At 53.6% G+C, this 23,523-nt stretch overlaps 1 protein-coding gene across 1 annotated transcript; it reads left to right on the top strand.

Annotated features, from left to right (window-relative positions):
* The first annotated feature begins 1,596 nt into the window (after positions 1-1,596).
* AP1M1 (adaptor related protein complex 1 subunit mu 1) lies at positions 1,597-23,194 on the top strand. The gene is made up of 12 exons (XM_028520864.2): positions 1,597-1,796; positions 7,115-7,271; positions 7,889-7,956; positions 9,685-9,815; positions 10,499-10,646; positions 15,925-16,051; positions 16,919-17,061; positions 17,586-17,657; positions 18,303-18,461; positions 21,566-21,691; positions 22,222-22,297; positions 22,421-23,194. The coding sequence occupies exons 1-12, from the start codon at positions 1,755-1,757 to the stop codon at positions 22,441-22,443; spliced, it is 1,272 nt and encodes a 423-aa protein (XP_028376665.1). The 5' UTR covers positions 1,597-1,754; the 3' UTR covers positions 22,444-23,194.
* Positions 23,195-23,523: the final 329 nt, after the last annotated feature.

Below are 23,523 nucleotides of genomic sequence, written 5' to 3' on the forward strand. Positions count from 1 at the left end.
TAAGTCTGAGTGTTTTACATTATAGGCTGTTTTATCACTAGAAACTCTGCCTTTGATACATATTGCACACAAAGTGTATACTGCAAAACGACCACTTGCCCTGAATTTGGAGAAAATTAGATGTGTTACCACCTGTGGTTCACAATCCACCCAAGAGGTAACATACTCATGAGCTCTGGCTACTTTGGGTAGCCTCCCCTATTGCCTGGTGTAAAGGCACTTGCAGGTCATTTTTTTAAAAGATTTTATTTATTTTTAGGGATAGAGGAAGGGAAGGAGAGAGGGAGAGAAACATCAATGTGGGGTTGCCTCTTGTGTGCCCCCTACTAGGGGTCTGGCCTGCAACCCAGGCATGCACCCTGACTTGGAAGCGAACCAGTAACCCTTTGGTTCACAGACCAGCACTCAATCCACTGAACAATACCAGCCAGGGCTCTGCAGGTCTTTTTTAATTCATGAGCCAGAAGTTGGGGTCTGAAGCATCATGTGCTGCAAAAAGTCAGTATGTGGAAGATTAACATTCCAATTCTCCCTGCCTAATAAACCTCTTCAAAATGAAGTGGCTTAAAACTACAGGATTTCCCAGTTCTGTTGGTTGTGCTCAGCCAGGTGGTCCTACTCCATGTGGTATAGTTTAGTTCCCTTGTATAGCGGCATTGACTTACCTGGGACCAGAAAGTTCAGGGTGGCATCTCATCTTCGAGATTTCTCCACGTACTCTCTCACTGACCAGTACAGATCATGTCACCCAGTGTGTGTTTAAGATTGTGAAGAAGCTTCTCTGGGTTGCTTTGTGCAAGACTGCTTCCAGACTAGGGAATATTCCAATGTTCTTGGGTTTTCCTGCACTTGATCTTTATCCTAAGCAGAGGACATAGTGCAAAAGCCATCTTTCAAAACCCCAGAGAGAGATAAGGAGAAATGACCAAAACTGAGAGGCAGGCAGCGAGAGTTAATGGCTGTGATTGGGATCACCAAGGCACTGTATGTTTCATTGGCACAGAATGCAGGCACTTTTCCACAGCCTAAATGTTAGTAAAAGCGAATGATACACAATTCAATTGACTAATCTTAGGGGTCACTTAACTACAGAAGTAAAACACGTGCTTTTCGCCCAGTTTCAATGGGGTGTGGTTTTAAGATCATTCCAGAAAATAAACAGACAGGCTTTTTCGCTGACGAATGTTGACACTAACAGATGACAGGTAGTGACTGTTGATTAAGCTTGATTGCCACTCAGGATTTGTTTGCCCTCTTTCCAAGTAACCTTACCCCTCCCCGTAAAATGTATCACAATCCGCAACTGCACATTTATTTGTTTCCTGGACTCCCCCACCAGAATAGTTCCATAGGGCTGGGCCCCACATGGATCCAGCAGGGGGATCTCTCACCTACCTAAGCTCACAGGTCGGAGTTCCCAGCTACTAAGCTTTCATTGCCCAGCTGGGCAGCTAAAGGGTGCCGCCTTATCAGTTGGCTCCGCCCGACCCCACCCCTCTGGGTCTTACTTCCGGGGTGCTTTAGGTAGGAGTGGGAAATATAGTCTCATTGGGCATACTGCGCCTGCGCATATTCCGCTCCACGCCTGCGCATTTCTGGCAGCTCCTCCCCGACTGGACATAACGGTCCCGCGCGACTCTCGGGACCGGAAGTAGAGGCGAACCGTCGCGGGGAGTGTCTAGGCTTCCTCAACGCCCGGCAGTTTTTGCGGTCTCCACCACCCTCGGCCACTGCCGAGGCTTCCCGCAGCCGCCATGTCCGCAAGTGCCGTTTACGTGTTGGACCTGAAGGGCAAGGTACGGAGGGCTCCCCACCCTGTTGCCAGGCAACCGGCGAGGACCTCGTCCCTGGGGACCAAATCTGTTGCTGGGTAACCGCCCAGTGGGGCCCACCCTGGTCCTAAGCAAAGAAACCGATCGGTCTTACCCTCGTGCTTGACAACCGGTCTGCCCAGTCTCGCTTTTCCTGTGAGCCGGGGTCTCAGACCTCCGTGTGGGCTGTGGGGAAGGCGAGCCGAAGCCTGCTTGGGAGCCAGACCTAGAACAGAGCGGCTGCGCGACCCTGGGCCAGAGGTGGTGAGGCAGGTCGGGACCAGTGTGTCTTTGGGCCAGATCCGCCCCCTGGGACTAGTGCAAGCTTCTGTTTATCTGGCTGTGTCTCTCTGCCAATCTCTATGAATTTATTAACATTCGTTGTGACATTAAGTTACAGGGGTTAGGCGAGGTGGGGGGTGGGAGAGCCATTTTACAAAGGGGAGAAACTGAGGCACGGAGAAGTAACACAACCCCCTCAGGGTCACACTGGTCACAGAGAAATGGTAGGTTGAGTGAACCCAGAACCATTTGTTCATTCAGCTGATAATTTGAGGAGCACCTCTTAGGTGCCAGGCAGGGTGCTAAGCCTTGGCATGAGCAGAGTGAGCAGAGTCAGGTGGTGTTCTGCAGCTCACAGTCTGAGGGTGAGGGACACTGATCTCAAAAAACAAACAAACAAATAAATATAGTTTGCAGTGGTGCTGCAATGAGGGTAGAATAGGAAGACTCAGCCTCAGCTGGGGGTCAGGGAAGGCTCCCTGGAGGGAGTGACAAGTCTGAGACATGGAGGGGGAGTTGGACATAACTAAGACCCAGGTGTCTTCTGAGAAAGCTGCGTAGAGAGTTCCTAAATCCTTTTAGAAGTGTCTGCTGCCTTCCCTCTAGTCCATCCTGCTGGATGGAAGGCAAGGGAATATCTGGCCCCTTGCATCTGGGAGCAACAAGGAGAGGCCCAACAACATTAAACTTTAAGCCCCAGGTCGATCAGTGAGAGAACCGTGGGTGTCGGGCTGAGATGGGGCAGGCAGGAGTTAGCTCAGAAGTAGGGGAAAGTGAAGTTGAAGTGGCTGCTGCTCCCTGTCCTACTCTCCACCCCAGCACTTTCCCAGAGTTCCTTGAGTGGGTTTCCTGCCTTGGATGCCACCCAGAGTCAACAACTAGTGATTCCCAGTGCTGGGCTTCCTTCCCCAGTCGTCTTAGAGGCAAGGAAAGACAGGGTATGCCAAGGCATACCCTGGGTGGGTGCAAGATGGGTCCCTAAGTCCTGGTAGCATATGTTCTTGCTTCCACCTTGGCAACCAGGTCCCCAGGTGTTTCACAGACTGCCTGTCACAGCTCACTTGTCTCTTCAGCAGCACCTAATGTGCACTGAGCCCCGTGCTGACCATCTCACTGTGACTGTGGAGTTATGGCTGAGGTCAGAGCTCAGTGGTGCGACCTTAGGCAGGTGCCTTCGCCATACTGGGCTTGCAGTCCATACTAGCACCCATGGTCCTGGAAATCTGGCAGGAGAAGCACAAGGGTCCAGATAGTCAGGTCCAGTTAGCCATAGGGCATGGACAAGGCCCTAGGTAATGCAACTACCCAGCCTCAGGTTTGGCTGGAGAGATGATTATGGTGCTTCTGAGAAGAGATAGAAAGGTGACCAGCTGGCAGTCAAATGGGCAAGAAAGTGTTGCAATGGGCTGGAATGGTGAGGAGCCCCCCAGAAGTTTTGGGTAATGCTGGAGTGTGGAGAACGGCAAGAGGAGGGCTGTGGGTGTTGAGGATGTCCAGACGGGAAAGAGGGCCAGAGGGGACCAATTTGATCTCAGGAGCCACCACTAGGACATGGTAGCACAGGAGAAACATGGTCAGTCCTGCCTTGTGGGAAGCACCTGAGGCAGCCATCGTGTTATTTATTACTCCACTCCCCACAGAGCGCGTGCTTTGAAAGTTTGCCTCCTGCGTAGACTGCATTTAAACCAAAATAAGGTCATAGCACATCAAGAAATTCACAACCAGGCCCTGGCTCAGTTGTTCAGTTGTAGCGTCGTCCTGTGCACCAGCAGGGTTGTAGGTTTGATTCCCCGTCAGGGCACATCTGTCTACCCCAGAACCTCTGATTGCCAAGGAGACCAGCATGGCCATACTTAGCTGACAGAAAACCCTTCACGACACTCCTCTGCTCTTATCTCTTTTCTTGCTTCTCTGTAGCTTCTGACCCCACTATCACTTCCTCCTCAGCAGGCTTCTGCTGGCCTTCAGGTCACTGGGCTCAGTTTTCCTTCTGTTTCTCTCCCTGGCTGCTGGCCCCTCTCTCCTGCCCTCCCCTGGGATGTTGCCCCTCAGGATCAGGACTCGGTGCATGTCTCGTGCTCTCCTCTCCTTGGGCTGCCTTTCACTCATGCCAGTGTGCCTCTGACTCTCAAATTCGCACTGTAGTCCAGAGCACTCATCTGAAAACCCGCCAGCCTGTGTGGGCCACCATGGAGGTCCCCAGCAAACACAAACTCGGCATTTACCGAAACCAACTATCAATCCCCTCCCCCACACCTACTCTCTCTCTGTCTCAGTGAGTGGCACTGCTGTCCCAGGAATTGTGAACATTGGAGACCTGGGCATTGTCCTGGCCTCCTTTTTCTCACCCCTGCGTACTGCACAGACACTTACCAAGCAGCTACCATGGGCCAGGCCCTGTTCTGGAGGGTGGGACCCAGCAGCGAATGAGTTGGAAGTGGTGGCTGTTCTCAGGGACTGTTAGACTCTGGTAGAAGCGACAGGCAGTAATTGAGGACATGAATAAATATGTTCAGTAGAATGCAGCTGTGGTGAGTGAGGGTGGTGAAGGTGCACTGAGGCTGGGGGTTGAGAGGGGTGGGATGTGCTCTCTCAGCCAGAGCAAGCGGGAAAGATTTCTTGGAGAAAGTACCATCTGAGCTGAGGCTTGAGATATGAAAAGAGCCTCTCCAGGGCATTTGGGGCGGCGGGGGGGGGGGGGGGGGTATGCGCAAAGGCCCCGAAGCAGGGGCAGATGTGGGTCGCTCAGAGACCAGCAAGGGGGCTGGGAGGGCTAGAGTGGGGTGAGCCAGGGGAGCATGGACCAGAGGTGTCGGAGGGGCTGTGAAGAACCAGAGAGCTGGGGGCAGACCTGCAGTCTGTTCTGTGTGAGGGGAGGCCAGGGCGGACAGCAGTTTCATCAGGGAGAGACCTAGTCTCACTTCTCTTTAAGTCAGGGAAAGAAATTGTGGGTTAAGAGCAACAGCAGAGTTGGGAGATTGTCACCTCAATGTTGCCTGCCTCCGCCAATCTGTCTGTCTCCTGCCTTTGTCCTCTCATTGGGGATCCAGCTTATAGGCTGGCTGTCCTCACTCCACCTGACCAGAGCTGTGTCCCCCACACTCGTGGCCTCAGTCACACTGGTCCCTCTGCTTGTATCCCATTTGTTCCCTCAGGCCTCAGTTTGAATGTCATATCTTCAAGAGATGTCCTTAGTTCCCCCAAGCAGGTATTCCAGTGTAGGGACCCTATTTGCCTTGGTCACCTGTGTGTCCCCAGGCTGAGCACAGTGCCCCCATAGAGGGACACATGATGCATCCTTGTTGAGTGAGCAGACCTCTGTGTGTCCCTGGTGAGAGTGAGCAAAAAAGTTGTCCCCTGCTCTTGGAGCACTCTGAGGACCCAGGGGATGTATGCCAGTAGCAACCCCCAAAATTGGAAGGTGGGCCTTGGGAAGTCCAAGAAAACAGTGTGTGTAGCAAGCAGCAGTGACCCTGTGGGGGTGAGAAGTGGGGCTGGGATCTTGACTCGGCTGGGCCCGTTCTGTGTCCTCAGGCAAGTGATGACCTCCAGACAGCACATCCATCCCTGTAAGAATCAGTCCTACCTCATGGCTGGGGCAGTGCGTGGGGAAGTTTGTACTCCTGGCAAGGAGTATATGAGGGAATACACAGGAGTCCCTCAGCCTAGTCCAGGGGCCTGCAAGCCCATTGCAAGCTCACCCACTGGGTGCTGGGTCCCTAAGAAGCCTGAGTCTCAGCAGGAACAGGGTGCAGAGTCCAGGAAAGAGAAACTAGGAAAGGAAGGTATTCTTTCTCTCTCCCTCTCTCCCTCACCCCGCAGGCTTAGAATGGGCTCTGAGACAGGTGGTTCCCAGGTTGGTCAGCTCAGCCACTATTCCAGCACATTTCTAAGCCTTGCAGTTGGCTTTTCTCGTGGGCCCATGAGAGTGGCACCAGCTCTAGGCATCATCTCCAAAGACAGCCTTGCTCAGCCTGGCAAAGCCTCAGACCTGCTTTTCCTTCAGGAAGGTGTAACTCAGATCTATAAGCTGGCTTAAAGCCTAGAGGTTGAGAGGCAGTCATGGTATGTACCCAGGAAGTCAAGCACACGTTTGTCACCCCCTAAATATTCCTCATACCCCTTTGTTCAGCCCTCTGTCCAGCTTGTCCCCAGGTAGCCACTGATGTGTTTTGTGTCACCATCTCCCAGGATTGTATACAAGTAGAATCACGCAGGATACGCTGCTCTCCCCTGTCTGATTTCCCCCGCTGGCTCAGTCACCCCGGGAGTCCTTCATGCCGGTGCACGTGTCAGTGGTCACTCCTTTTCCTGGCTGAGGACTGTCCCATGGTGTGGGTGGACATGGTTTGTGTCTGTCTTCACCTGCCGAAGGACGTTAGCGTCCCTCCAGCCCAGGTCCATTGCAAGTGAAGTTGCCCGAACGTTCATGTCTGAACCTTCCCATGACGAGTATGGTTTCCTTTCCCTTGTATAAATACCTGAGAGGAGAATGGCTGGGTTGTAAGCTGGTTTAGCTTTGTGAGGATCTGCCAAACTTGACTGAAGTGGTTGTCCCATTCTTCGTTCTGGGTGCCACGTATCCAGACCCCCAGCCTATGAAAGAGAAAGACAGGAGAAGGGCTTCTCCCCAGGCCACACGGGGTTTCCAACAGACCCCCAAACAGGGGCTCTGACCCAGGCAGAAGAGCAGGCTGAGGCAGCACGGGAAAGGCTCGGAGGAGGCCTGCAGTGAGGGCCTCTGGGACATTGTTGGACCAGGTGTCCCCCTAGTAATTCAGTCCTGGACCCGTGGTCCACATCCCCTCCCTCCAGGATTGCGAAGAGCCCTGCTGGCCCCTGCAGAAGTTCATTTGGGAAACGCTCTCCTGAGGAATTCCCTGGAGGTGGCAATCAGGTGGCCTCCACCTGTGCCCTTTGACAGAGGCATGATTGGGGTCCCCTGAGTGAGGGAAGGTGGCGAGTCTCACCCTCAGGCACTCAAAATGAAAGCACCTTCCCTGTCTCCCGCCCTGGCCCAGGTGCTCATCTGCCGGAACTACCGAGGTGACGTGGACATGTCGGAAGTGGAGCACTTCATGCCCATCCTGATGGAGAAGGAGGAGGAGGGCATGCTGTCGCCCATCCTGGCCCATGGCGGCGTCCGCTTCATGTGGATCAAGCACAACAACCTGTATCGTATCCTTTTGCAGGAGGGCCCCCAGGGGACTCCTTGGTGGGCAGTACGTGTGCACATGTGTGCGTGCACATGTGCAGCTGAGAGCTGTCAGCACCTGCCCTGGCCTGGTGCACAGCTGGCCCGGGCATGGCAAGGCCCTGAGGCCCAGCCCTGCCCTGCTCTCCTGGAGCTCCCTGCTGCCTGAGGAGATGGACAAGGGTGATGAGTGTTAGAAGAAGAGGGGGTGTGATGGAGACCTCATCTGGTCTGGGGATCCAGGAAGGCTTCCCTGAGGAGGTGACATTCTGGAGGAGACCTGCAGGAACGCAAGGTGTCTGCCAGCCAGAGGAGTGGTTAGGCCCAAGGAGCACTAGGCCTGAATGAAGGCTCTGCCAGGGAAAGCAAGGCTCATTCCAGAAGCTACGGGGTGGGTGGCTGGACCATGGAGAAGGGATGTGTGGTGGGAGTGAAGCCCAAGTGGTCACCAGGGTGCATATTGCAGGGTCTTGTAGTATATCACTGTAAATGTGATGGGAAGTGAACAGCTAAGGAAGGGCTGCGGGAGGCTCTGAGCCCCAGGGTCTGCAAGGTGGCGGCCCAGGCCTCTGAATGCTCCTTAACTGCGGCTGCCATGCAGTGGTCGCCACCTCCAAGAAGAATGCGTGCGTGTCACTGGTATTCTCTTTCCTCTATAAGGTGGTGCAGGTGAGTCCAGCCACGGGCCCCGGAGGGGTGTTGGTCACCCTGGCTCTTGTGTGCCTCCCCATACCAGCCACCCAAGAGCTGCAGCAGCCCCAGGGAGTTCTGGGGCCGAAATCCCAGAAAGTGGGCCGGGGGAGCTCCAGTTGTCCCATGTACGGGATTCGACAGCCTTAGCTGCCCCACCCACCCATCCCTCAGGTCCTAGTGAGGAGAGGGAAGCGAACAGGAGAAGGTAGGACTCAGGGCAGGCAGGGGTGCCCCCAGCTCGGGAGGAATAAGTATGCTCCTCAGCTGGCTGTGGAAGGTTGGAGGCTGGCCAGCAGAGTCAGCAGGACTCAGAGAGGTGAGGTAAGCAGGAGAAGGGCAGAGCCATGTTCTGCTCAGAATCTCCTGGGAGGCGCTCAAAGTAGAGGCCCTCTGAGGCTAGCCGCGGGGAGAGCTCACACACACCAGGCCCAAGCTGACAGCGAGATAGGCAGAGAGAGCTGCAAGTGCCAATGCCCTGGGACAGGAGTGCACGTGGCACGGTCAGAACCTCAGGCAGGCCAGTGTGCCCAGGACACAGGGAGCAAGGGACAGAGTTTGGGGCTGAGGTCAGCAAGGTTGGTGGGGCTGGACCATGGTGGGCGTAGGGGGCAGCATACACGGCCTAGTGAGTTCAGACTTTAGTCCAAGTGTGATGAGAGATGGCGGGGGGCTTTAAGTGAAGCCTGCCCAGACCTGATCCGAGTTGAGATCGTCTCTGGCTGCTGAGTGGAGAAAGAATGTGCGGGCAGCAGGGAGGCCAGTGAAGAGGTTGCCGCAACTCCTAGAAGAAAAATGGAGGGACCCGGCTGAAGCTGGAATGTGGGGTTGAAGAAAGTGGGGAATCAAACCCAGGAGGCCTGGGGTGGGCCCAAGAAAACTTTTATACCTCCAGTGGTACCCTGTGCACGGAGCTCAGGAGCCACCTGTGCTAAACCTTGGGGAACGGGCTGGTCTGGCAGTGAGGACATGGCGGGGGCACGGGGCAGGAGGAGAGCCCCAAGCAGGCCTGCACGTGGAGCGGTGGCCTGACGCAGGCTGGGCCTGGGCCTGGGCCTGGGGAAGTGAGGAGGGAGAGCTCTCCTTTCTGCAGTGTCTGGCAGTTCTCTCTACTCTGCTGACTTTCCTTTAGCGTTGGTGCCAATGAAACATCTGCCCTTAGCATTCTTTCCTTGAGCCTTTTTATTTCCTGTGGAAACAGGGAAGATAAATCTGCCTGCATAGCTGTATAGACTGGGCAGCTCAGGGCGGCTGGAAATGTCCAGAAACATCACTTGACCACTTGTCCTGTTCCCCGTGGCTCTTGCCTCTCACTTGAGTCACCTCTAACTCAGAGGCCAAGGGTGGCCATCACAGTGGGGATTAAAGAGAAGCTGGGGGGCAGGGGGGCAGGCCTGGGCTGGCTGTCAGGCAGGGGAGGAGAGTGGGCCCCGGAGATGGGGGCACAGGGCTTCTGACCAGGTCTCAGAGGATGCCTACGACCTCTAGCTTGGTTCCTACCTCTCAGGCAGCCACATTGCTGCCCTTGAGTCAAAGGTCTAGTCCATAGTATGTCACCAAGCCTAGGAAATGGGCAAACACAGCTTGTGGGAAAAAGGGCTGTTGTCTCTGGGCCTCGGGGCATGAAGGGCAGATGGACTTGTGCAGGCGTTTCCGCCTTCTTCCTTCCTCTCACCCATCCGCCTGTCCCCACTGCCGACGCCACAGGTGTTCTCAGAGTACTTCAAGGAGCTGGAGGAGGAGAGCATCCGCGACAACTTCGTCATCATCTACGAGCTGCTGGATGAGCTCATGGACTTCGGCTACCCCCAGACCACAGACAGCAAGATTCTGCAGGAGTGAGTGAGCAGGGCAGGGGGTCTAGGGTGGGGGTCACAGCTGTGGGCAGTTTGGGATCCTTTCCCACGCAGCAGCCCTGTTTAGCAAGGGCATTTCCCTGTCACTGGGTCTTTATTTTCCATCTATGACAGTGCACTCAATGCTTGGTGTAGGGAGTCGGTCACCTGCTTTTGTTCTCATTGCCACAGAGGAGGTATGATCAAGTACCTTCCTCCTCTGGAGCCCTGCCCTTCACTAGTGGCCTCCATGGATTAAGCACTTCCTGTGGGCCGGGCCCTGTGTGAGCACTTGAATCTGCTCGATTCACCATCCGAGGTGCTGTTTCCCACTTGCACAGGGGAGCAAAGGGCTCTTGCAGAAGCCGCGTAACTTGCCCACGTCTCATACCTGTTGCTCCCCACGTGGCGGTGGGGTCACCAGGTTACTCCCCTAAGGGGATCATTCCGCCTCTGCACACCAGCAGTGGTTTTCTTCATTACAGTTGTCTCCTTGGACCCCCCAAAAGAATGTTCTGAGCTGACTGTAACGAGTTTGTTGGTTTTTTTGAAATTGTAAGATATTCCTGAATTTAAACAGCTACGGGTGAAACCAGAGCCTGCCTTTTCTGGAACCTGCTACAGTGAGGGGCTGTTTTCAGGAATGGCAGTGCCTGACCACCTTAACGCTGAGCATGGTCCCACAGGTACATCACTCAGGAAGGCCACAAGCTGGAAACGGGGGCCCCGCGGCCCCCAGCCACTGTCACCAACGCAGTGTCCTGGCGGTCTGAGGGCATCAAGTACCGGAAGAATGAGGTGTTCTTGGACGTCATTGAGTCTGTCAACCTCTTGGTAGGCTTCCTTTTTTTTCTTTCTTTCTTAAAAATTATGCCTTCTCCGTGATTGTTGTAAAAGCGGCTGGTCTTTTAAAACTAGCAAAGCCCTGAGAAATGTTCAGGTTTCACATGGTAGATCAGTGGGATTCGGTCGGGTTGCTCACTGCCATGTGAGCTGTTCAGTCTTCATGAACGTGTCTCACTTAGAACCAACACAGGAACATTGTTACTTTGTTTGTTTTTTTAAAGAGCATGTAAAGTTAGGGAACAGATGATTCTGTAATCAGTTCACCTCACTTAAGAATTCATTGTCATCCTTTAGGACTTCTTTCTATAGGTACATAAACAGATGACGTTTTTCTCTACAGCTGAGAGCATAAAGTGTGGTTCTCCAGCACCTTGTTTTTTTGGGGGGAGGGGTGGTTGTTGTTTTACTGTTTTGTGTATCTTTGTTTTTTAAAAAATCATCACTAGGTAGAAGTGACCCATGAACTTTAGGGTGTGCACGTATCTGTGCGCCCGTTACTGTTGTCGGGGCACCGAGCAGCTCTGTCGCCGGAACGCCCCCCTCTCGCCGCCCCCTGCTGGTTGTGCCCTGCTGCCGGTCCCCAGCCCCGGCAGCCACTGGTGGGACCTCTGTCACTGTAGTTCTCTCTCTGAGGTGGTCATAGGAGTGGAACCCTACAGTATGTATGTGACTTTTTGAGACTGGCTTCTTTCAGTCGGCATACAGCCTTTGAGATTCATCCATGGTACTGTGTTTATCAAAAGTTTGTTTCTTCTTATATTTATTTCTACTTGTATTCTGAACCACAGTGTGTTTATGCGTTCACCCAGAAGGCATCGTGTTGTTTCCCGTGTTTGGCCTTTGTGAATAAAGGTGCCTTAAACATTTTGTGTGCGGGCTTATAGGTGCGCAGAAGTCTTCATTTCTCTAGGGCACATACCAAGGAGTGGGATTGCTGAGTCGTATGGTCAGCGCATATTTACTTCTACAAGAAACCATCAGGCTGTTGTCCAAAGTGGCCACATCACTTTGCACCTTGCCCCATAACATATGAGAATTCTGGTTGGTTCACATCGTGATCAGCATTTTTATTTTTGTCACCCTAACATGTATGTAGTGGTGTCCATCATGGCTTTAATTTGCATTCCCCTAGTGGCTGATGATGGCGAATATCTTTTTTATGTGCTACTTTGTCACCTGTATAGCCTCTTTGGAAACATGTCTCTTCATGTCTCTTGAGCATTTTTAAACTGGGTTTCTGTTTTCTAATTATTGAGTTTTGGAAGTTCAGTATATAATTCTTTTGTCAGATATGTGATTTGCAAATGTTTTCTCCCATTCTGTTGCTTGCCTTTTCCTTTTCTTGGCAGTGTCTTTCACAGAACAAAAGTTTTTAATTTTTAGAAAGTCTTATCGATTTTTAAATATTGATTCTAAATTTATTTCTTCACAGTTTTACATTTAAATCTATGATCAGTTCTGAGTTAAATTTCACATAAGCCATGAGGTTTAGATTTTTTATTTTGCACATAGCACAGTTTTTTGCAGTTGTTCTAACATCATTTTTTGAAAGGTTTCTCCACTGAATTCCTTTTGCATTTTTGCCAAAAATCAGTTGGCCATATTTGTGCAAGACCATCTCCGGACCGTCTATTCTGTTCTGTTGATCCGTTCACCAATACCACACTGTCTTGATAACTGACTTCATAGTAAGTCTGAAAATCAGATCATGTGACTCTCCCAACATTCTGTCTTTTTTTCCCAAAAACTATTCAGTGCCTTTTTATAGCATTTTAGGATCAGCTTGCCTGTATCTACAAGAAAGTCTGCTGGGGTTTGATTGGTATCATGTTAAATAACTATTATTCAGTGTGGGGGAGAATTGTTATCTTTAGTATATTGCCTCACTACCCATGAAACACTGTCTGTCTGTATACCGGGTGGAGGAGAGTAGGTTTACAGTTGTGAGTATGGAAAATAATACAATTAATAAATAATAATATAAGAATAGATTCTGTTTTCTATAAACCTACTTTTGCCCCATCCTGCATTTAGGACATCTTTGATTACTTTCATCAGTATTTTGTAGTTTTTGCCATGTATTGGGTTAGCCAAAAAGTCCGTTTAGTTTTTTCCATAAAATAAAAGACACATTTTTTATTGTCACCAATAACTATTGATTTGGATACTGAGTGTGTCAGTTATCTCCCGCTATTGGCTTCTAGTGGGCAGAGGCCAGGGGTGCTGCTAAACATGTCCCAGTGCATAGGATGGCCCCGCAGCAAAGAATTATTTGGCCAAAATGTCAGTAGTACCAAGAAACTTTACAAACCACTTTTGACACGTTCGATCAGTCACAGCACCTTCTCCACACACTGCACAAACGTTTTTTGTGTTTCAGTTGCCTTTTTACCTTTCTTGAAATAATAAAGCATAATATGCCAAAATGTTGGCGTTTCTTCTCCCATTTTCAATGTTTAAATGGCTGCACAAAAATTCACCAATTTTGTTTTTGTTTTTTTAGTGCACACTGATATGACAGCTGTCACAACACAGTCTAACACAATTGTTTCGAATGAAGTTAAAGACAACTAAGTGCTACTAGAGCCATCATATGGAAAAAAACATAATGGACTTTTTGATCAACCCAATGCATGTATTATTAGATTTCTACATAAGCATTTCAATTTTTGAAGCTATTATAAATTGTATTTTTTCCTTTTATTTGGTAGAATTCACCAGTGAAATGATCTGAACCTGGAGATTGCTTTTTCAGAATAGTTTTAAGTCTAAATTTCAGTTCTTTAAGTTGGTCCGTTTCACATGGAGGGAGGGGCGGCGCTGCTCCTTCTCGGCTCCTCCTGGATTCCCCTGCTGAGCATTCCTGTCCCCCGTAGTTGCCAGTGCCTCCTGCCCAGGTTTCGTAGTTGAATTTGGTGGCAGAGGGAGAATTGCCGACGCTGCCTCACTTGCAGTCTGCCTGTCTTCCAGTCAGAGGTTGCCCTACCTGCACTGTTTGGGTGGCCCTGGAGGACTGGGCCAGTCCCGGCATGTGGCTTGCTTAGGTGTGCCCAGTCCCATTGTGACAAGCAGTGCAGAAATGAGCGTGCTCGTGCGTCCTTAGACATGCATCTTGAACATCTTCCTTACGTGGGTGGTGGTTTTGGAGGCTGAGTTCCCAGACGTGGCATTGTGGGGAGTGCTTGCCAAGGAGATGCTCCTGGTGGACTTAATGTAACTCTCTTTGCCTTTGTACTTTTTAAGCCAAGGGGCGAGATGGTGGCCTCTCTGTGTTCCTGCCCTGCCTGAGGACCTTGGTCTAAACTATTTGTTGAGCCCAAAATATGGTCCATCTGGCTCTGTGTTGTCCTCGGTGGAAAAGCAAAAATCCCAAGAGCAGTTTATAAACAGCTGCATGGGAAAGTGTGGAGAGTTCAGAGGGTCTCGGGGCATGTTTCGGGGGCTGTGCCCGAAGAACCCTGTTCCTCCGTGCGCAGAGGCAGCACAAGGCAGGTGTGGGCATCCAGGCACGTTAGAACGCCTCATTCCCAAGTGTGTTTGCAGAGCCGGCTGCCGAGTCAACATCGGCCTCCGGATTCCGGAAATCTGAGCGGAGTGGTGTACTTAGGCAGCCAGTTCCTTGGCAAACACCTCCTCCGTGCCCACCCTGTGGAAGACAGCGGCTTTGGGCCGCCTGTCAGGCCTCAGCTGGGAAGGCCTCCCTGTCCTGATGGCTGCCCGCAGGGCCAAGATTGGCCTCATGGGCTCTGTGGCTTTTGGTCCCCACTTCCTGGGCCCTCCTTCCCAGGTTTCGTAGTTTCACATGTTTAGTTACAGAAGGCCATGCAGTCCCAACTCCCCAAGGAGAAAACAGCCCCCTAGAGAAAGGGAGCTAGGGGCAGTCACAGTCACGGGGAGCACGGAGGACCCTTGGAGTAAGGCAGAGGGGAGTAACAGCCAGCCACAGCCTCTAAAGTGAGGACCTATGTCTACGCCTGCTCACTGAGTGCTTCCTGCCTCAGGGTGCTGTCCCCCTGCTGGCCCAGAAGGGATCAGCTTACATAGCCCCTCACTAGAGAGGGGATGAGACAGGCAGTCAGGGCTGGTGAGAGGCAGAGGAGGTGGCAGCTGCTGGCACGTGAGGTTAGGGAGCTGCCTGCCAGGGTGAGGACAGCAAGAGGCCAGTGGCCAGAGTGTAGTGAGCGATGGAGGTGACGGAGCCAGAATCTGCAGGACCTTCTGTCCTATTTGTGCCTTTCTCCGAGCCTCCATCTACTCAGCACCTCAGGTCTCTGGTCCCGTCAGAGCCAAGGGCTTTCATGTGGGCACATCACATGGTGCTGTTGGGACCCTCAGGTTCAAGACTGGACAGAATCTCCCACTTCTCTGCAGAGATGGGCAGCTTAGGCCCTCCACCATGTGATTGTGGCTGGTGTCCCTGAGGAGTGGCCCGGGTAGCCCCAGACTGCTTGCTGGTGTGGACGTGGCCTTGTGCAGAGTGGAGCTCTGAGGTGGTGCTTGGGACTGTGGTCTCAGCACCGGCTGGCCAGCAGCTCCATTCCTGTGGTGCATGACCCCATCCTTTTTGCCTCTGGCCTTTTCTCTAAAACAGACTTGGGGAGAGCAGTGCCAGCAGCCTGGGGCAGTCTCACTGTGCCCATCAACCTGTTGGGAGTTTTGCTCGTGCTTGCACATGCCTGCTTGTTGGCATGTGGGTTACAGGGTTGCTCACGTAGTAGCCCCACCCCACAGACCGGTGAGGGTGCCTGGTGCAGAGGATCTTTTTGGTCCGTGTGCACACTGCAGTTCTCTCTGTTTAAGTGCACTGCCATTTTGGATCCACGGTCATCAGACTTCAGGGCAGTCCTGGCGAGCCGGGAGGGGTCAGGGCTCAGGAAGCTCCATCTTTAACAAGTCCTCAGGGGTGGGAGCCCGGGGACCTCCCCATTCCCCACGTGGACAAGCTTCCAGGTCTGCCCTGGGGCATTTGGGGCTCCTCCAAGGGCATGGTGCATGGGAGAGCCCTTGACAGCACTCCAGGCCTAGTCACCAGGCTTGTCCTTGCAGAAGGCACTCATGTGATTCGGGGCCCAGAGGGTGGGGCCACAAGTGTCTGCCCTGCTGACCTAGGCAGGAAGGTTGGATGGCACAGGTACGGCCCCCGCAGCTCAGGGGACAGGGAGGAGGGTGTCACAGATGGATGTGGGTGGGAGAGTCACGCAACATCGGTGGGGGGACAGTGGCCTGTGAGCTGTGGCCTCCCCTCACACCTGCCCCCTCCCCTCAGGTTAGTGCCAACGGCAACGTCCTGCGCAGCGAGATCGTGGGTTCCATCAAGATGCGGGTCTTCCTCTCGGGCATGCCCGAGCTGCGCCTGGGCCTCAACGACAAGGTCCTCTTCGACAACACGGGCCGTGAGTACTCGGGCCACAGGGGCCCTGGGCACAGGGCCGGTCTCACCCTGTGGGGGCTTCATCCTGGGCTCAAATCAGAGATGAGGGAGTGTTCACCTGAGTGAGGGAGCATGGTGGGGCTCAGGCACATGGTTTAGAATTATTTTTACATTGTTTATAAGGCAAATGTAAAAATAAATTAATTAATACCTAGAAATGACACCTGAAATTAATAGGAGGGACCTGTCCTGGAAGTAGGACCTCCTGTGGTGGGGCAGGGCCAGAGCAGCCCTTGGGTCCAGATCACTGGGGCTTTGTGTGCGCAAACTGGGTTGGTCACCTGCCTCCTGGCCCGACATAGCGGGAGCAGCATCTGCCTGGTCACGGTCACATCAGTAGCAGCAGTGACCAGGGCCTCTCGGGCACTAACCTCTCAGAGTAGCTCCCCTCCAGGGCTGTGTTCGGCCCACCTGGCCCTCAGTGGTGTGTGAAACCAAGACAGGGCGAGGGCCCAGGGACAAAGGGGGCCAGCACCCTTGTGAGCCCTGAGACAGCACCATACACCCCCAGCTGGGTTTTTTGGTCATTCAACAAACATGTCCTGAGCAGCCACCCTGCCTGGTGACTGGGTGTGAACCAGGCCAACCAGCCCTGCCCTCGGCATGAGCCCCATGTCTGGATGGGGAATGGGGTGTCTAGGGGATGTGGTGGGGAGGATTGTCTCAGAACCAGGCCCCTTTGGTGTTTGTGGTGTTTGTGGCCCAAGATGCTTTCACAGATCTGGAGGGAGCTCTACCCTGCCAGGCGTGGGCCCCAGGCAGTGGGAGTGTTGCTGGGAGTGACTGGAGGCCCCAGGTCTATCCTGCCCTGACACCCAACTCCCCTCAGGTGGTAAAAGCAAGTCAGTGGAGCTGGAGGATGTGAAGTTCCACCAGTGCGTGCGGCTCTCGCGCTTCGAGAACGACCGCACCATCTCCTTCATCCCACCCGACGGCGAGTTCGAGCTCATGTCCTACCGTCTCAACACCCACGTGAGTGCACCAAGCTCCTCTCCAGTGCAGCTGATGCTCACCACTGGGCAGCAGCCGAGGAGGCTCTGGGGTGGGGGCAGGTTCCTGCCTGTGGTTGGGACAGTTGCTATCCAGGATGAGCCTCGCGTCCACGAGGTGACACCCAGGGCGGGCACAGGGGCTGCCCTGGCTCCAAGAACCCTGGGTTTGAAGACCCAGGCTTTGTGAGGGCCCAGGCTCCCTTGGCACCACTGCCCCTTCCCAGGAGCCTGACCAGTAGGGCCTGTGATGTGCTCTGCATGTTTTTTTCTTTTCCGCCCCTGGCACAGACACCCTTGGCATCTCCCTGCTGTCTGTGCCTGTGTGTTCTGGTCTTACCTGTGTGACCGTGGGCTCCTCCGAGAGCCCCAGGCAACAGTGTGTCAAGCTCACACCTGGGCTTGCAGCTGGGCGAATGGTCCTGTGCCTGGGCCCCCGGCTCCCCTCTGTGAAATGGGGCTCTGTGAAATGTTCAGGTGTGAGTGTCACATCCGCTCTCCCGACAGGTCAAGCCCTTGATTTGGATTGAGTCGGTGATCGAAAAGCATTCCCACAGCCGCATCGAGTACATGGTCAAGGTGCGTGCGTGTCCTGTGGGCAGAGTCAGCCTGGGGGGCGGACAGTCCTTCCCAGTGAGGGTGTTTCTGTGTCGCCGCCTGTCCTGAGCCTTTGGCACAGAGTTCTGATGCAAGGCTGGGGTGGCCATGACACTCAGTGACTCCCATCCTGGCCTGTGGCAGTCGTCCTTGCTGCCTCACTCTGAGCTCGGATTTGGGAGTGGGCCTCAGGCATAGAAAGAAGACACACCGCCCAGGTACTGGATGTGGCCACTGTGGCAGCAGCCTTGGCCAGCCATCTGGTAGGTTTCTATCTGCCAAGCAGAGCGATCTGCCTCTCAGGGAACCCTCTCTGGCCCAGGCTGGCCACAAGGGCACAGAACTTGTCCCAGCAGGCCTGGGCTGGGCCAGAGGGAAGGAAAGAGAAGCCCAAAGGCCAAGGGAACAGGAAGGCAGAAATAACTTTCAAAGTCAAGTGTAGGGAGAATCTCAGGGGCTCAGAGAGGGTGCGGGCAGTGTCTCAGAGTGGGCAGCGGCCAGCTTGGGGGAGTGTCCCACATGCTGGGCTGAGGGGCACCTGGTCCTTGTGGGCACAGGATGGTGGGTGAGGCTGGTTCGTCTTGCTCTTACCCTTCACAACCTTGACCACATGGGCCTGTTCTCCAGGCCAAGAGCCAATTCAAGCGGCGGTCAACAGCCAACAACGTGGAGATCCACATCCCTGTGCCCAATGACGCTGACTCGCCCAAGTTCAAGACGACAGTAGGGAGCGTCAAGTGGGTCCCTGAAAACAGCGAGATTGTGTGGTCCATCAAGTCCTTCCCAGTACGTACCGTTCTCAGTGGGGTGCCCTCCAGACTCCCACCCACATTCCACCAGCTCCCTGTTCCCCGGCAGCGGTGGGATACCCCCAAGCCTTGAGATGAGATACAGGGCTAGGATCTCCACCTGCAGCTTCTGGGGGCGTCGGGAGGGAGGGGATAGAGAGCTGAAGAGCTGGCTGGGCAAGGAGGGAAAGCAGAGGCTGGCTTGGCTTTGTGCACCCCTCACCACCTTCTTCTTCAGCATCAGTGCAGCGTCCCCCCCTCCCTCCTTCCTTTCCCGCTCTCTGACCCTGTGGTTGGGACTCGGCATCCCTGGAGGGGGGCCGACTGCCTTGAGGCCAGAACAGCACAGGTTTCGGGAATCCAGCTCCAGGAACAGGTAGCACTTTGTGCCCTGTGCCTGCTCCACCCACTGGCGAGGCCGCCTGGCTTGTTAGGATTTTGAGCGCTTCAGTCTGGGTTTCCAGGGATAGTGCCCAGAGAGCCTCGGAGGTAGGTGTGCGCCTGCGCCGACTGCATCATCCCCTGACTTTGGTGATGCAGGCTCACGGCCAGCCACTGCGTCCCCACACTCTCCTCTCTGTGGCCCTCAGCAGGGCTTGGGGATGGTCCCAACTCAGTTAAAGAAATTGGGCGTGCAGCCTTTCCAGTGCCTTACTTTTTTTCATGTTAGTAATTTCCCTCACAACCGATTACATTACAGAAAATGTAGGAAGGGAAGGGGAGGAAAGACTGTAATCCTGTGCCATGTGCAGTTGCTGTTAGCCTGCTGGTGCGTTTTGTTCTGACCTCCCTGTGCATTTCTGTTGGCCGCCGCGAACAGGGAGTGGAAACGTTCCGGTGCTCTCTGCACGGCCCTGTGTCAGAAGCAGTTTCCAGGGCGCTGGCTGTCTTTTTGGTGGTTGGTTTTGTCAGCAGTATAGCATCCCCCAGAGATGGTAATGGCTGTCCTGGGTTGCCGGCCGTTTCCACTGTTTAAGATAGCATTTGTGTTCAAAACCACAGGGAGGGTAGATCAGGAGATGAGTTACACGCTGAGCTTCCAGGGAGGAGGAGCGGGCCGGAGCCGACCATCAGGGGCTGCGCCTGATTTTGTAGCCTGTGGCTTGTTTCATTCTAATCTTTGACATTTTCATTTGACTTTGAAACCTTCAAAGTGGTTTTCATGAGTATAAAACAAAATTAAATCAAAATGGGGAAAAAACCGTGATTCCTAAAATCAAAAGCCAAATGAATTTACCACTGTATCAAGTTGAGACACCACACAGAGATGAATTACTTGGAGTAGTGTACCCCAAAGACAAAAGGAACTGCAAAAATAGTCTTAAATACATACACGTATGCGTGTCCTTCCCCTGCCTTATCGTTCTCCACGTCACCAGTTTGACACAGTTTGATTCAGGGTTCGCTTTTTTAATTCAGTTTTTAAATGTAAGATCTTTGTGGTTCGAAAGACAAAACTATTAAAAAGGGGGGAACGAAGGAGACCCAGAAGTCTCCTTTCCTCCCTTCCCCCTCCCCCTTTTCCCGTTATGGAAGAGCATTTGTGCCTTCACCTTCTGAAGTGCCTTCTGGTACAAAGAAACAAATGTAAATGGAACATTACTATTTCTCCTCATTCCTTACCAAAAGGAGGAGAAACACTGTTCTGTCTCTTGCTTTTTTCCTCCTAGCCTTTTAGGAGAAATGGTTATACAAGGAGGTCTTCCTTGTTCTTTTTTTTTGGCCTCATAGTTTTCCCCAGGGGGCCTTTTCCCGTCTTTGTTCAGCCAGCCCCCCACTGAAGGGCATTTCCCTTATTTGTAGCCTCTGGCTTGAGGGAGATCCCGCTGATGGTTGACTCTGGGCCTGCGGCATGGTTTCCTTGTCCGTGTGGCTTCAGAGTCCATGCCAGAAATGAAATCGCTGGCTCAGAGGGGACCCCATTCAGAGCTTTTGTTGGACCGTCCTGGTTCCCGTGTGCGGTTTGTATGCCGTCAGCACCGCTCAGGCCTCTCCAGTAGAGCTGTCACGGAGCTTTCGCTCTGTGCCATTTGCCATTGCAAACAAGAGGAAGTTTCTTTCCTTAGCCTCTGGGCCATTTGCATTTGTGTAGTAGTAGCTGTCTTTGCTCATTTTTCTGTGAAATTTGGTCATTTTTTCCTTAGTTTCCAAGAGCTTTTTAATATGGGCAAGATTAGTACTTTTTTAAAAATATAAGTTGTACCCTGGCTGGTGTAGCTCAGTGGATTGAGCGCGGGCTGCAAACCAAAGCATCGCAGGTTCAATTCCCAGTCAGGGCACATGCCTGGGTTGCAGGCCACGGCCCCTAGCAACCACACATTGATGTTTCTCTCGTTCTCTTTCTCCCTCCCTTCCCTCTCTAAAAATAAATAAAAAAGAAAAAAAAGAAAATTAGGAACTTTATAAAATATTAAAAATATATATATAAGTTGGAAATGGTTTTCCTCAGTGTGTTTATCTTTTGACTTTGCTTCTAGTATTTATTATTTTTTTTTATTTTTTTTATTTTTTTGCTGTGTAGCCTTTCTGGGTTGCTTCTTCGTTTTATTATTGTTATTTATTGTAGTCAAGTTTTTTATTCTTTTTCTTTTACTGTGTCTTTGAAGTAATGCTTTGAAAGGCTTCTCCATTCCCAGTTATAAAGGAATTCACTCATTTGCTTCTAGAACCTATCCAGTGGCATTTTTTACCTTAGATTCCTGTCCCTGCTCTGAGCCCTGTCCTGACGCCCTCCTGACACTGGGCACATGGGCGTTCCCTTGGACTCTTGTCCCCTGGCAGCCCGCCGCACCTGTGCTGTTCCTTCCCAAGGCCTGTTGGTCTCATTTGTCTTGAAGCAATTAGTCTTCTCCCACTGGGAGCTTGTGAAACTAACTTTCTCTTGATCTTTAGAATTCAGCAGTTTTTCCCATCTCAGCCTGAAGTCTGCCCATTGGGGCTGGTGGGGCGGACATGTGAAAGGGGCCGGGGTGCCAGGTGTCTGCCAGCCACACAGGAGGGGGCTTGGTGGCCAGGTGGGTGGCCCATGTTCTCCAGGGACACTGCTGGTCAGCCTGGGCTGGGGCCCTGGCCTGACCATCCCCACCCTGTCTGCTTTCCCAGGGCGGCAAGGAGTACCTCATGCGGGCCCACTTCGGCCTGCCCAGTGTGGAGGCTGAGGACAAGGAGGGCAAGCCCCCAATCAGTGTCAAGTTCGAGATCCCCTACTTCACTACCTCTGGCATCCAGGTACGAGCCCGGGGCTGCCAGGGCCCAGAGCAGACGTGGACAGCAGGGACTCAGAGTCAGTCCGGGCCCAGAGGGTTGCAGGTGACACAGCCGGCTTAGAAAAGGGCTGTCGTCGGCTTGCCACAGCCCTGCGCCTGTCCACGGGCAGCCCGGGCCCCGGCGGGAAGAGGCCCATCCGCGCTGTCTACCCAGACCCTGCCCTGTGCTTCAGCTGCAAGCCCAGAGATTCACTCAGCCACCAGAACCGGAGTCTGAGCTTCTGTGTCCGTGTCCACAGACAAGTCCCTATGGGGCCCGTCTTCCTGGGCACCTCCGTGGGAAACCTCCCAGGGGAGGAGAAACCTGGGTCCATCTCCAGGAGTCCTGTAGAGGCCACACCTGTGGGCACACACCCTGGCTCTCTGCAGCATCTCTTAGTTAAAAGAGGCTCCACTCTCCCACAGCCCGCCCTGCCCTGCCCCAGGGGGATGACTAGGAGTCACCAGGAGGGGGCAGCATGCATAATCAGGGTCCTGGCACCTGTGTTTCAGGTGCGCTACCTGAAGATCATTGAAAAGAGCGGCTACCAGGCCCTGCCGTGGGTCCGCTACATCACTCAGAACGGAGGTGCGTACAGCTCACCCGTGAGCGGGGGGTGGGGTGCTAAGAGGGTCCCCAGAGGCCAAGTGGCTGCCTCCAGGGTCTTGTCCCCAGCGTGGTGCTCATGGACACCACCCTCCCATCTCCTAGATTACCAGCTCCGGACCCAGTGAGGGCGCAGTGTCCCACCCTGGTGCAGGAGCACCTGGCGGAACCAACGGAAGGCCTATCAAGCCCGCCTGAAGGACACCTTGACACTGGCCACAGCCCCTGCTCTGCCAGGAGACCCCTTCCCTCTCCAGGCACACACTCTGCCATCACCACTCTCGTCTCCAAAGTCCCTTCTCCCAGAAGAGACTCGTCTTCCAGATGTCCGGTCTCCTTGCCCCCGAGTCGGTGTGGGGCAAGGAGGCATCGCCTCCCCTGACCAGAGGTCTTGTGCGGCCTCCAGGCTGCTCAGTCCCAAGCGCCACAAAGATCGGGAACATTTGCCGGGTGCTGCCCTTGTGCCGACCGTGTGCTTCTGAGTCTCTGGCGTTTTGTCTTCTTCCTTCGTTGCTGTTTACGTGAACCCTGCTGTCCGCTCTTGCTCCTCGTCCTGAAGCTCCGGCGGCACTGAGTGAGGGCAGGACCCCCCCTTGCCCCCTTCCACAGTGGGCATCCTCCACTTGGGGAAGAACCCCAGCACTTTGGCCCCTTGGGGGCTCCTGGCCTGGACCCACAAGCTTCAGTGAGGCACCCCCCAGGGCCAGCCTGTGCCACACAGTGCTGTCACTCAGCCACACCAGTGTTCGTCCCACTCGGAGGCGGGTGCAGCGAGGGCCGCTGGCCTCAGAGGGCACAGGTCATCGCATCTGTGCCTGGTCACCCCTGCCTTGTCTGCGTTTGTGTCATAATTAGATTAAATTTCATTAATTAAACCCTTTGCCTGCCTTCCCTCGAACACACTGTGGTACAGGCTTCCAGGGTGACGGGGGCAGGTGCAGGCCTCACACCAACCTGTGTGTGGCCTTGTGTGTGTCACCAGCTCCCAGTGCCTCTCCCCCACTCCCTCCCCAGCTGGAGGGAATAGTCAGTGGACCGCAGGGCCATGGCACTGGACCACCAGAGCATCTCCTGGGGGGCACACAGGCAAGTTTTCTCCCTCTCACCCCCAACCTGCAGAGTGCCAACAGCTTGCCCCCATCTGTTCCTTTCCTGATGGACTTTCTCAGAGTGTGGTCCTCATATCAGCAGCATCAATACCCTCTGGG

This window comes from Phyllostomus discolor, chromosome 8, assembly GCF_004126475.2.
Source record: "Phyllostomus discolor isolate MPI-MPIP mPhyDis1 chromosome 8, mPhyDis1.pri.v3, whole genome shotgun sequence".
Taxonomy (NCBI): Eukaryota; Metazoa; Chordata; class Mammalia; order Chiroptera; family Phyllostomidae; genus Phyllostomus; species Phyllostomus discolor.